The following is a 13,400-nucleotide window of genomic DNA, read 5'->3' as shown; positions in this document are numbered from 1 at the left end:
TAAATATTTCTGCTTGTTACAGTCCTTTACATTATACACATACACAAGTATATAGTTTTCAATGTACCATTCAGAGCAATGTATGCCAAATGGACCTGTTTAAAATAATATTTAAAAAAAAAATCTTATCCAAGTGCAGTCTTAAGTGCAGTTATTGCATCAGTCCCATCTCACTGGGTTCAGCTGTCAGGTGTCTGTGCCATCCTGTGCTGTCTGCGGGTCAGCACTGGCTGCTTTCAGTAGTCTGCCCACACTTTGTTTTATGTTCTTCAGTCAATGAGATATCGTGTCTCAGCTTTATAATGTGGTCTCACTGCTCATGTCACGGGGCCGGTGGTGGTCGATGTCTGAATCGTAATCTGACTCCATCTCGATCTTGACCTGGGGCACCGGGCACAGCATTCCTTGGCCCATGGTCACGGAAGGAGACGACGGACAGGAAATCTTCAAATGGAGGGTGATGCTGAGAAGGGCAAGGTCCAGTTACCATACACACCCATAGCCAAAGACACAGTGGTTCTACAAGGAGGGGAGGGGAATGCGGCGGAGCTTGGCTGTGAGACACGATGATAATAATAATAATAATAATGGATTGGATTTATATAACGCTTTTCAAGGCACCCAAAGCGCTTGGGTGCCTTGATGACTACAGCAGTTTGGGTTAGCGCTTAGCTAACGAGTGAAATCAGTCCCAAAATATTGGCTGTTGCTCCCACAGGGAGTCAGCAGACTAGCTGATGGTTCCCACACTGTGAATGACATAGACTGTACCTACATTATGGTCTGAAAAGTAAAGTGCACTAAACTCGTATTCCTTCTAATGGCCAGCAGGGGGAGCCCTGGTTTCTAAATCAAGTCTAGTTGAATAGACATCTATCGGAAATGGATGGTGAATATGCTCATCTGGCTTTCATAAGAGGACTTCATTAACCACTGGGTGATGCTGTAGTAGCCATACCCATCTTTTATATGCAGCCTGTGGTTTAAATTAAACGTGAGCAAACATAGCTTGAATTTACTGAGTACATTGGAATAACATAATAATAAAACATCCTACTTTTTTAAATGTTAATTTGCAATGATAAATTTGTTTTGACTCTGATATCAAGTGTTTTTGAGTTTTTGATTGTGCACTATTATGCCTGCCTGCCTTTTGCATTATGTCAGCACATGTTGTAAAGACTTGTATAAAAACTCATACAATAGCTTCAAAGGTCCGGCGATCAGTGCATTTTGTGTTTGTATAAATCCTTCAATAAAATAACGTCACAGAGAATTTATGTACTTCCACAGATGGCTGCATGTAAACAAAAAAAGTTCACAGTGTCAATTCCAAACCATGCCTCTAATAAAGCAATGCAGACATGATGGGAACATTTGAATCAGCCACAAAGGGCAAACAGCCCAAAGTTACAGTATTTATGGTTAAATAATGTAAATGGCACTTTCAGTGCAAAATGTATGCAATGAAACTGCTGTGAGGGACGGAGGCAGGTTGGAGAGCTGGGGTCTGACTACATATCACATGCAGGTGTGACTGATGTACTAAAGAGATTCAGCACATGGAAGAAAAAGAAACAACCAAATGATGTATGCTGCACATGGAGGATTATACAGTTGTGTATACAGAGGCCTAAAATATATCCTCTCTATGTGCTAGATACACACAGGACTAAAAAGACCACACAATAACTTCTTCATCTAGTTTGACTGCTCGCACACTATGTTAAACTACACAACGAACACTGAAGCCTTTGAGATACATAGCAAAACTATGCTGCTTTAAGGTGAGCAGTGAAGAGTAACAACATGCTGAGTTGTGTGCAGAGGGCAGCTCAGACACAGGCTGTCAGATATTTAAAACATTACACTGTTCAGCACAACAACCATCTGCATTGCCTTAAAGTGCATGGAGAGGAGACCGAACTCAAACATGACACATGACAACCATGGGACTGCACATGTGTATGTTTACAAAACATACAGAGGAAAATACAGAAGTAATGAATTGAATTTCTTGTTAAAATACAGGCCATTTAAAGGGTGTGCAATAAGTCAGTATATCAATATAAAAAGGCTATGTGATCAATTTTCATGCGACCGAGTCTATCCAAGTATTTGCCAGTTTCATGTTTAGTTTGATGAGCCATTCAGTTAAAATTTCTTATTTTGTCTATGTTCCAGTTCACCCAAACTGCACAAACATGCAATTCCCTCTAGTGGTAATGAGCTATACAGAAATCAGTGTAACTAATACATTTTTTTGCAGGTACATTCCACCCAAGAAATATTCTCTGCAAAAAAGAGGGGGGTGAGATTAATATAGCTTTAAATCAAAGGAGCTTACCAACTGGTAAAGTTGGAGCTACTTTTAATTATTTTTGAACAACTGCATATCTTAATTTATAGTAACACATCAAAGGTTATTTGTCAGCTATATTAATATCTTCAAAATTGTTCTTACATGCAGGATTTAAACAGTGTGTGAACTTATGCTGCATTTTCCTAGTTTGGACTATTTTATGTCTTATGCTGCATCACTGACCGAGTATCACTGATCCTTATGTATATTTTGTGAACTGACCCTTTAACTGTGCACTTTGACATATATATATCTGTGTGTGTTAAAGAGCCCTGCGTGTGGCTGCAGCCTGGCAGTATGCTCCCCACTGAGTCTGTGTGACATCAGGATAGACGAGGTCTTTGTAGGGGATGTGCAGTTTGAGAACACAGTACCTTCGATCCAAGTCTGACTCAGAGCTGGGTGAGTGGTTCGCGTAGCCGTGATACTTGTCCTGCAAGCAAAGACATACACACACAGTACAGACGGTGCGCTTCACACACTTATGTCATGGTTTGTCAGTCCTGTAGGGGGCAGAAAAAGCTTGAGTTTCTCACCTCCTCCTCATTGTCATCAGGTTTGGGCTTCTTCTTCTCTTTCTCCTTCTCTTTCCCCTTCCCCTTCTTCTTGTCATCATCCTTCTTCTTCTTCTCTTTTTCAGGCAGGAGGTCATCCAGCCACGCCAAGTCGTGCTGGGAGAAGACCATGTCCAGCATCTTTCTGACCACCATCAGACCCAGGATCTGGTGTTTGACACAGAGACAGACCAACACAGAGATCTTGTTTCAGCTCCTGGTAACATTCATCTCATATATGAGTTATGCTGTGAATATGATTTTCTGGATGCCATGTATAGGTGATGTTAATGGGAATCACTGGTTGACACAGTAAAATCAGAGCAGTATTTACATACTTTAAAAACACCATTAAAACTATCGCTTTTACATATTCTGCACATTTACAGCTTCTATATGTGGAAAAGATTCATGTACAGGGTGGGCCATTTATTTGGATACACCGTAATAAAATGGGAATGGTTGGTGATATTAAAGTCCTGTTTGTGGCACATTAGTATATGTGAGGGGGCAAACTCCTCAAGATGGCTGGTGACCATGGTGGCCATTTAGAAGTCGGCCATCTTGGATACAACTTTTGTTTTTTTCAATAGGAAGAAGGCCACGTGACACATCAAACTTATTGGTAATGTCACAAGAAAAACAATGGTGTTCTTGGTTTCAATGTAACTTGATTCTTTCATGAGTTATTTACAAGTTTCTCTTTGTTCACAGCCATTGACATGTCGAAGAGGTTAACACGTGAAATTGTGTTGATATCTGGTGAACGCCGTAACCGGGTCATTGCAGCAGATTTCAATGCAAGACACCCTACGAGACCACCCATCTCCCATGCTACAGTTAGCAAACTGCTTGCTAAGTTTCATGAAACTGGTTCAGTGTTGGATTAGCCAAAATGTGGACGTAAGAAAACTGTCACTAATGAAGAAACATCAGTGGCTGTCCTAGCTTCATTCAGCAAGAGCCCACAGCGTAGCAAGAGCCCACAGCATAGCACTCGCCGCATGTCACTGGAGAGTTGCATTAGTCGAACATCCCTTCGGCAGATATTAGCTACTCACAAACTCCAGCTACTGCAGCATCTCAACGAGGATGACCCAGATCGGCGCACAGAATTTGCAGAATGGGCAAAACAAAAATCGGAACAGGACCCTCAGTTCACGCAGAAGAATTTGTTCAGTGATGAGGCAAACTTTTATGTGAATGAAGTTAACAAACAAAACCACCGCTATTGGTCTGACACCAACCCACATTGGATGGATCCCTCCAAGACTGTTGGAACAACAAAAGTGATGGTTTGGTATGGTATATGGGGTACAACGATAGTGGGTCCATTCTTCATCAATGGAAACCTCAAGGCCACTGGGTGTTTGAAATTGCTACATGATGATGTGTTTCTCTCTTTATGCACTGAAGCTGGCACGTTCCCTGAGTTTTTCCAGCAAGATGGTGCACCACCACATTATGGATGCCAGGCCCGAGCATTCCTAGATGAACAGTTTCCTGGAAAGTGGATTGGTCGTCGTGGGCCAGTTGAATGGCCCCCAAGGTCTCCCGATCTGACCCCATTAGACTTTTATCTTTGGGGTCATCTGAAGGCAATTGTCTATGGTGTGAAGATACGAGATGTGCAGCACCTGAAACTACGGATACTGGATGCCTGTGCTGGCATTTCTCCTGCGGTGTTGCTGTCAGTGTGTGAAGAGTGGGAGAAGAGGGTTGCATTGACAATCCAACACAATGGGCAGCACATTGAACACATTTTACAAGTGGTCAGAAACTTGTAAATAACTCATGAAAGAATCAAGTTACGTTGAAACCAAGAACACCATTGTTTTTCTTGTGACATTACCAATAAGTTTGATGTGTCACATGACCCTCTTCCTATTGAAAAAACAAAAGTTGTATCCAAGATGGCCGACTTCTAAATGGCCACCATGGTCACCAGCCATCTTGAGGAGTTTGCCCCCTCACATATACTAATGTGCCACAAACAGGACTTTAATATCACCAACCATTCCCATTTTATTACGGTGTATCCAAATAAATGGCCCACCCTGTAGTTTTAGCATCAGCATCTGTGTTTCTTCCATTTCAAAACACTTGTCTCTCAGCTCCATCCATCTCACAACACAGGATCTATAATTTGTGGTGCAAAAGGGAGTATTTCATCACACTTACCATAACGGGAAATATGATTGCCAAGAAGGTGGACTTGAGGACCCAGAGCACAGCCAGACATGTAATCTGGATCAGAGTGAACAGGTGTACCCTTCTGAGAGGAACATGACGCAGGTAGGTGAAGTCAGGTTGGTGCTTGGAAGGCATCATGTACAACTTTATCCTGTCCCAGAACTGTGGAAGGCAATGACAACAAGAGGGTTGAGGGGCAGGAATTTATGTTAAATACAAATAAACTTACAACGATCATGAGTGCTTAAATTATTTAGAGCAGACTTGTGCAGTTTATTTATTGTTGTTTCACACATTGTGTCGAATTGAAAACCTTTTTCTTTTCTTTTCGATTTTTTTTATCTTTGCGGTCTATATGGACATAATGGTATCAGCATACCTGTTGGTTGTTATTGTTACATTTTTTGCTTAAAAGCTTTAAATAAGCCACTTCACATCTGCTGTCTGTAACTCAATAAGTAAGCTGCCCAGCCACAAATTACTCAAATCATAAATAACACCAGCTGGCATACGCATGGTACCTGGATTCCACTGAGAGATGCTACACCCATGTAAAGGAAGACACCGTACAGCACAGGCATGGGGATGAACTGCAAGTGAAGGTACATGTTGGCCATAATTAAGAGAGTTCACAGCATCACAATGAGAGTGAAATTCTGACTCTTAGCAAAAATGAGTGTAGATGTGTAGAGTTTGTAGACACAGCTCTAACCAAGCTAATAACCACCCAAACAGGGCAACTGAAAAACTAATATGGAGGCTTCAAAATGTGGGTACCTGAAATTTGTTTAACATAATTTATTGATTCATTGTAGTGAGCATCTTGAGTTTTGCAGATAATAAAAACAAATCTTGAGGAAACAGCAAAGAAAAAAAGCCTCATATAACAATTACAAAAACAAAAATAAAAAAATCCATTATGCACCTCATACCTTAAGTACAGGAGCAAGGAAGATGGAGACTCCAGTGAGAACGAACACCAGTATGCCTGTCACTCTTTGTTCTCTGTATGTTTGACATTGACGGGACACAAGAGAGCGTCAAGTCAGTTTCACAATGCACTCATCTACGTCAGCTACAAAGGATTTAGGACAGTGGTTCTGTAGCTCTGCGATGTCGGTAGTGGCGGCCTATTTGACAAACTGCACTTTCCTTTTTATTTCTGAGCTCTTTGTTTTTACGCTACCTGACCCCGAGGAACTGCGGCTGCTCTCCTGGAGCACTCGATTCACTCTCCATCTTCAGAGAGTCGATGTGAGCAATAGAGATGACGGTGGCAGCCACGTACCAGGGCAGACCCAAGAAGGAGCATGTGGCCATCAGGACTCCAACCCAGAACAGATCCAAGTGATAGCCACAGCCTTTCTGCAGGGCAAACAAAGATCATTTCTATTAAAAGCAACCTCATAAGGGGCAGGCTGTGAGTCGATAGGCTTCTGTCTGAATTTATAGCGCTGTTTTGTGACTGTTACTTTGGCTTTTGATGTTGATTTGACTGGTTGCACACCTACCTTAAGTTTGTTCTCCTTGCGGTTAACAATGACAGCGCTGATCTGCTGATCCATGAAGATGAGGATGGTGACAAGCAGGGCGGGCACAAAGCTGGCCAGATACACCCACCATGGATTCTTCCCAAAAGGCATCACAAGCCAGCCACGACCCGGTCGAGTTGGCTGTTAAATGAAAGGCAGCTTTATTTTTATTAAAAGCGAGGATTCAGTTCCACAAGATCATTATTGGAACATAATTTTAAGCCAGTGTGATGAAGTTCTTTTGTTGTGGAGAGTTAATGCAATCTGTAGAAAGTCAAAGTGCATCCCTGCAACGCTAACAGATATAACGGCAGCATGGATCGTCTTCTCTAACTCTTAGCACGTTTGTTATCCAAAATGTTCATGTTTCCATTCAAAATTCCCTACCAGTCCCCAATACAGCAACATGTCATAGAGCTGCTCATTTTGGAAATTGTTTTTTACTTGTTTTCTTCTATATATAAACAGTTTGGAAATTACCTTAAATTCTGTTGGGACAATAAGCTTGGGAGTTTTGAGTCCCATTAACATGTCCAGCCCAACAAAGGTCATGATGGACATGAAGATAGAGAAGTCACTGATGAGTTTCCTCAGCTGGTGCCAAACACAGAAAAAGAGAACAGTCTGTATTACAAAGATAAACATTTGCAGAACTTAAAGATGAGATGCTTCCGAGGTCTAATAGGCAGGAAGCTGCTTATAAATACTGAAAAGAAAAAGTAGCCTGCCAAGTTTCACTTTAGTCAAATGTAATCCTGGTGTCTGAAAAAGGAATATAGCAAAATAAGAAGAATTACTTCTTTGTCTGGTTGGCTCTCCACTTCCTGCTAGAAGAGTTGCTGTGCAGGTAAAAAGGAAGAACAATGATCTAATAGCTAGGTTTTCTGCCCAAAAACATCTAACACTTTCAAAAACCTGGCAGCCATTTTTTTGTTTATACTATCTTCTTCTTCTTCTTTCAGCCACAGCAGATCATCTGCCTCCATCTCACCATAGTGTTCTCTTCTGTCACACCAATCCGCTTCCTGTCCTCCTTCACTACATCCATGAATCTTCTCTGGGATCTTCCTCTTTTCCTCCAGCCTGGTAGCTCCATATCAAATATCCTTTGTTCAAAATATCCACTATCACTCTGCTGCACATGCCCAAACCATCTCAGGCTTGCTTCTCTGACTTTTTTCAAACCGCTAAACCTGAGCTGTCCCTCTGATATGCTCATATTTAATCCTGTCCATACCTGATCCCAGGTATTTAAATACATCTAACTTCACTACCTCTACTTGCAGCTTCACTGTTTACATACATGTATTCAGTCTAGTTTCTTCTTACCTCCACCTGACAGATAGTTTACCCACCTTGGTTGGGAAGTAGCGGCTGAACTTGAACTTCTTGAGGGAGACGGTCATGGAGTAGGTGCCAAAGAAGAGGATGAAGGACATGAGGGCCAGATCGGGGACGTACTTGCAGGACTTTCCCACCAGAGAGCCTCCATACTTCACACACTCCTTCTTGCTCAGCTGGCTCCAGTCCAGAGCTGTCACATTCAACTGGGATGGTGTTGGCAGCAGTAAGAGAGGATGAAGAAGAGCGTAGTGTTTCGACAAAGACACGTAGAGAGCGAAAAATTGTCGGCGCAGATGTAAAGTTAGTAATAGTGAAAGGTCAGTGGGGTTGATGGAGAGACGCAGACACAGAGGAGGGAAAGCGACTTCTTTTTAGAGACAGAGCTGACACCTGGGTTAGCTGTAAACAAAGCATGTCTGCAGCTGCAATGTCGCCAACTCTGTGGACATTTATCTTGAAATATAGCAACAAAAAGTAGAAAATTAAACATTTAATGAAAGCAAGCACTCACCCCAGAGACACTAGAGCTGTTATCTGGCATTGGAGCTAAACCATTGAAGATCATTGCAGCCACTGTTCACGGATTGGGGAGAGAGAGAGTAGGGAGGAGGCAGGTAATGAGTCAGATAGCGTAGATGGGGTGATGAAGAAAACAAAAGGGGAGGAAAGAAGAAACGCAAAATATAATGAGAATCCAGCAGCTGGACAGAGAGCACTCCAAGTCTCATGCAGACAGACAAAGGGGTACTCACTTGCAAGAGACGGCAGCCAAATTGTTTGTGCATGGCAAAAGCAAAAAAGGATAACAATCAGTTACAGAAATCAATGTCTGCAGAAATGACTGCAAATTACCTGCACTTGAAAAAAGGTGGGTAGATTACCATCATCAAACCCCCCAACCCAAGAAGAATAAAGCTGTTGTTCAGCACTGCAGACCAAGGTTACTATAATTAACTAAAACAAAACAAACAAAAAAAGAAAACTAAACTAAATCACTTTTTAAAAAAATCAAAACTCTCTGAAGCGATTTTGTGAACTTCAAAAAATGAAGTAAAATAAAATAAAAATCTAGAGGAAATATACTTCGTTTTAGTGGTATATTTGAGGCTCTGTATATCTACAGGACTGCGAGTCAACCGCTTTTAACCCTCTCAAGGCAGGCGTTGCCGATTTGCAACAGTTAAAAACTAACAACCTGATTACTCAGAAGTACCACTGCAGGACTTGGTTGTGCATTAGCAACAAAAAGTTTAATTTGAGCCTGAGAGGGTTAAAAAGTTGCTTGTATTTTCTTGCAATACCTGTACTGATTTTCCTAAATCATGCCTCTTACATCGGGGGGGCTCCAGATTTGTTTTGTAGGCGTGGCCATATGGGGGGCACCAAACATATTGGGGTGGCACACCGAAAACAGAACTTTCCATTTTCATTATGCTGCTGTCAAATGTAGGTTACTTGAAAAAGATGGCAAAAACAGAAAAAAAGAATGATATGCCTAGTTAATTTCCTGCTATTATAGCTGATATCACTGAAAATAGGTACATATAAAAAACAATTAAGATTTTGAAATGCATAAAAATCTGCTTTAATTGACTGATTGATGAAACTTATTCAATAAAGACAGATAAGTGTTGGATCAGGTAAGAGTGTGAACTGTTGCCTGTCTCTGTGTTGGCATTGAGATGCACCAGTGATCTGTCCATGGATTGGCACCAGCTTTTCTGCAAACTTATTACATTATTACCAACATAGGACCGCCACCACCCCAACCCCTTCCCGGTGGCGCCCCTGTCTGCCTCCCCCAGACAGTAATACTAATTATAAAGACTAAAACGGAAACTAAAACTTTGCATTTTCAAACAATAACAATACTGCTGAAATGACTACACTAAATCGCAACCAAAAGGTGAAAATGAAATAAAAATAAATAGTAATTAGAAAATACAAAACTATTATAACTCTACTCCAGATATCATCACAAGTATGGTTATAAAGAAATGATGACAAAGACATCCACAGACCTATTATAGTGTAGTTATTTGTCAGTCCTCTCTGTGTGATGTTAATAGTTGTAATAAGTTGCCTCCAACATATGCTTGATATGCCTGTACAGCTATAGATGGTCAAAAACAGCTAAAACAGTATAATTTAATCTTCGGTGTGCTAAATAATGTGGACTGTAGCAGCTTAAAATAGGCATCTGCTAGGAGACACATTAATGATGTATGCCATTAAAGTGAACGCTCTGTCAGTGAGCAAACACTGCAAAGGAAACCAGTGGACAAAAAAAAAAGATCTAACATTTCTTTGTAGCAGGCAAACGTTTCATTATTACCTGATCGACTAAAAACTGATGCGCATTATTACCTCGACAGCCATTCATTTGAAATCTTTTTTCTGATATACGTGAGAAATTAGTTTAAATATTTTAACTGTGAAATAAGTACCAAAGCTGAGATAAATAAAATTCACAATAACACTGAGTGATAATTTCTTTTCTTGTCAACAATCAACAGATCTTGTTAATAAATCCTGCTTCATGACCCTATCATGAGCCCTATGCATAATTAAAGTTATTTAGTTTGCTGTACTGCATTTATTCACATATTGTCATAAGTAATAATTAAACCAATGAAGTCAAGACATTAAAGCTGACGGCATTCTCAAAAAAAGCTGTTGATAAAGTGAACACACACATGCGTTTGCTTCTGTAATGTGCCTGTCATGTCAGTCCAATGAGACTAATAATCCCCCTTTTCTCTCTATCCCTGAGTCAAGGGGTGAACTCACTCGGGTCTGGGGCCAGGCACTCGCACTTGTAGGTGGTGACATAGTCGGGCTTAAAGTCTGTGTTGATGGGATAATATTTGAAGGCGCCCACCATCTTCTTGATGGCATCAGAGATGAAGATGAAGGATATAAGGCTGGAGAAGCCCTCCTCAGTAAAACGCGTCATGTATTTGATGATGTAACTGGCATCTGTAGCTACGAGGATGAAACACTGTAGGCACGAGTGCATGCCGATCCACAGACGCAGCTCCATGTAATCTATGCTGTTGCTCCTGTGGAAGCGACAGGTCAGAAAAACAGGTGGGAGCAATGATGAATTTAGGCACAGAACACAAAGATGTTCAGTTTTGTGCAAACAGTACATTATCTGTGAATATAGAGCAGCTTGATGGGGAAAAACAACCGTGCTTGGAGTGTTTACAGACAAATATCAAGGCTTGAGTCATCAAACACATGATATGTGCGAGCAAAATCACCAACTAAACAAGAAGGACTCGGTTTGGACTTCTTATCCTTCCTTCTTTATATCATCATCTTATCAGTCACATGCACAAAATAGATCTATTATCATGCATATATACTTTGCATGCATATAATTATAATTCTTTCCACAATTAAATCTACACAAGTTTAAAAAAGTTTTAATTAATGTTTTTTTTAATTTATTACATTCAAACTGGTTATAATTCTGTATATTTAAACTGTTGATTGTTTTTCCAAGTTTATTCAGTTTTTACACAGTTAAATGTGATAAAGTTAGATAAGCATTCATGTGGAAGCCCACTAATGTTATTTAATCTTTGAGAAGGACCACTGTGTCACTGCATCACGCCAGCCCTAATGGCCATCAACAAGCTGATATTCTGACCCATGAGCATTTATCAACGATTACTACATTATTACATGCATCATCTGCACGAAGGCATCGGATCACACTCATTGTCAATCTTTATCTCACCTTTAAATACAGGTGACTGCATTTTTCACATCTGTCATGCTGTCTTGTTAACAAACCCTCTACATACAAACTAACATACTGAAATCTCAAAGCTGTCTCTGGAACGCTGGCTCTGTATAGGACCACATTTTGCAGAATCCTCAGAAAAATACAACACCAGCTAAAGCGCTGGTATTTTTGGGCGCATCAGTATGTATCAGGCTGGGATGTCATCTACTTGACCTAGTTTGTTTCATGCAAACAAATATTTCGTATAAACAAATATACCTCTTGGAATTTTTCACAGTGACAATAAAGAAAGTTTGATTTTTGGTTAACATTTTGTTTTTGTTCACACTTAAAAATAGTTCACTGTTTCAGTACAAACACTATGTAGCAGGCTGTGTTTACATTTATACTCTGTGGTATCAGGGCTGTCAATATAAATTGAGGTAAGTACAAGTGATTGCAAAGTGGATTTGAGGGTTGGTATTTAATGGTAGCTGAACTCATTACTTCAGCAGAACTGCAGTCAGAGCAAAGATCAGAATGGCAAAAGCGCTTCTCTGGCTGTTTTCTGGTTAAAGTAACCAGCAAATTAGAATCAAGGCATTAATCCTTTTTTTCTTCATCTTCTTCTTTCTGCAGCATTTCAGAAATTTGGATTTGCATTCAGCCTGAAGTAAATAAAGCCATACATATGCTCCCACATACTGCACATAGCATTTCAACTGAAACTCTTCAACCTAAAATGATTTTAATGCAAACCGTAAACATAATAATGTGGTGAGATGAGATGTTTACTCCTGACATTACTGAGGTCTCTTCAGAACATGAACCTTCCCAGTATATAAATCTACTATGCTCTAAAGCAGCTCACTTGCTGAACTCAAACAGCAGCTTTTCAAAGATGAGGATGGGTCCAGTGGAACTGAGGATGATGAGGGGCTGACCACCAAAGAAACAGAAGACAGAACCAGCCAGGGCTGTACCCAGGAAACTCTCCATCACACCCTGTTGGCAAAGAGAGAGAGAGACAGAGAGAAAGAGAGGTAATAGGGTTGAAATAAGTGCTGCTGTGGAATGAGATTCCCACACCAATTTGTGAAATTAACAGGTGACTAAAAATCGCAAAGTGTTCTGTTGCTGATTAAGACAGCAATTCAAGACGAGAAGGAGAGCAGAGTAACAAAAAAACAAAGACTTCTTTGTGTGTTGGTGGGAGAAAGGTGATAGCAACTGCTGTGTTTGAGAGCATTAGACATAATGCAAAAGGCTTCACAGGGAAGCAATATAGGCAAGTCAAAGCACTAATCTGGAGTTATTTCTGCCTGGACCTGTGTTTTTGTCAATGACAGTTTGTTTTTGTGTGGTGCAAAGATATTGATGCTTAACAAGAAAAAAGAGAACAGCTCACAATGAACTAGAACATGTCAGAAAAATCAACACATGGATGGTCAAAGGAGCTTGCAAAGTAAAGCGTCTGGACTTCTTTAAGTTGCTTGAAGACGTTTCACCTCTCATCCGTTCTAACTTAGAACTGAAGAAGCTTCTCGGATGAGAGGTGAAACGTCTTCAAGCAACTTAAAGAAGTCCAGACGCTTTACTTTGCAAGCTCCTTTGACTACGATGACCTGGATGACTGAGAACCTTCACAGACAACACATGGATGGCAGCTGGACCAGATG

The 13,400-nt window shown here is 40.6% G+C and overlaps 1 protein-coding gene across 3 annotated transcripts in view; it reads right to left on the bottom strand.

The window, feature by feature from the left end:
• Nucleotides 1-297: 297 nt before the first annotated feature.
• Nucleotides 298-13,400, bottom strand: part of slc4a5a (solute carrier family 4 member 5a) — a 37,186-nt gene continuing 24,083 nt past the window's right edge. The window contains exons 13-25 of one of the 3 annotated variants that reach the window (XM_085367088.1): nucleotides 12,593-12,726; nucleotides 10,776-11,047; nucleotides 8,497-8,558; nucleotides 7,997-8,188; nucleotides 7,122-7,235; nucleotides 6,621-6,782; nucleotides 6,296-6,474; nucleotides 6,042-6,114; nucleotides 5,631-5,699; nucleotides 5,098-5,271; nucleotides 2,899-3,084; nucleotides 2,737-2,795; nucleotides 298-463 (exon numbers count right to left, since the gene is read on the bottom strand). In XM_085367088.1, coding sequence (XP_085223214.1) covers nucleotides 298-463; nucleotides 2,737-2,795; nucleotides 2,899-3,084; nucleotides 5,098-5,271; nucleotides 5,631-5,699; nucleotides 6,042-6,114; nucleotides 6,296-6,474; nucleotides 6,621-6,782; nucleotides 7,122-7,235; nucleotides 7,997-8,188; nucleotides 8,497-8,558; nucleotides 10,776-11,047; nucleotides 12,593-12,726 — 1,842 coding nt within the window. Of the gene's footprint in view, nucleotides 464-2,736; nucleotides 2,796-2,889; nucleotides 3,085-5,097; nucleotides 5,272-5,630; nucleotides 5,700-6,041; nucleotides 6,115-6,295; nucleotides 6,475-6,620; nucleotides 6,783-7,121; nucleotides 7,236-7,996; nucleotides 8,189-8,496; nucleotides 8,559-10,775; nucleotides 11,048-12,592; nucleotides 12,727-13,400 lie in introns of all 3 variants that reach the window. The other 2 variants (XM_085367089.1, XM_085367090.1) reach the window with 2 other exon arrangements.

The sequence above is a fragment of the Diplotaxodon limnothrissa genome, linkage group LG12 (assembly GCF_057381915.1).
Source record: "Diplotaxodon limnothrissa isolate DT_005_m linkage group LG12, D_limnothrissa_male_GT1.1, whole genome shotgun sequence".
Lineage (NCBI taxonomy): Eukaryota > Metazoa > Chordata > Actinopteri > Cichliformes > Cichlidae > Diplotaxodon > Diplotaxodon limnothrissa.
Note: the sequence above shows the minus strand (reverse complement) of the source record. Positions and strands in the feature narration are given on the sequence as shown.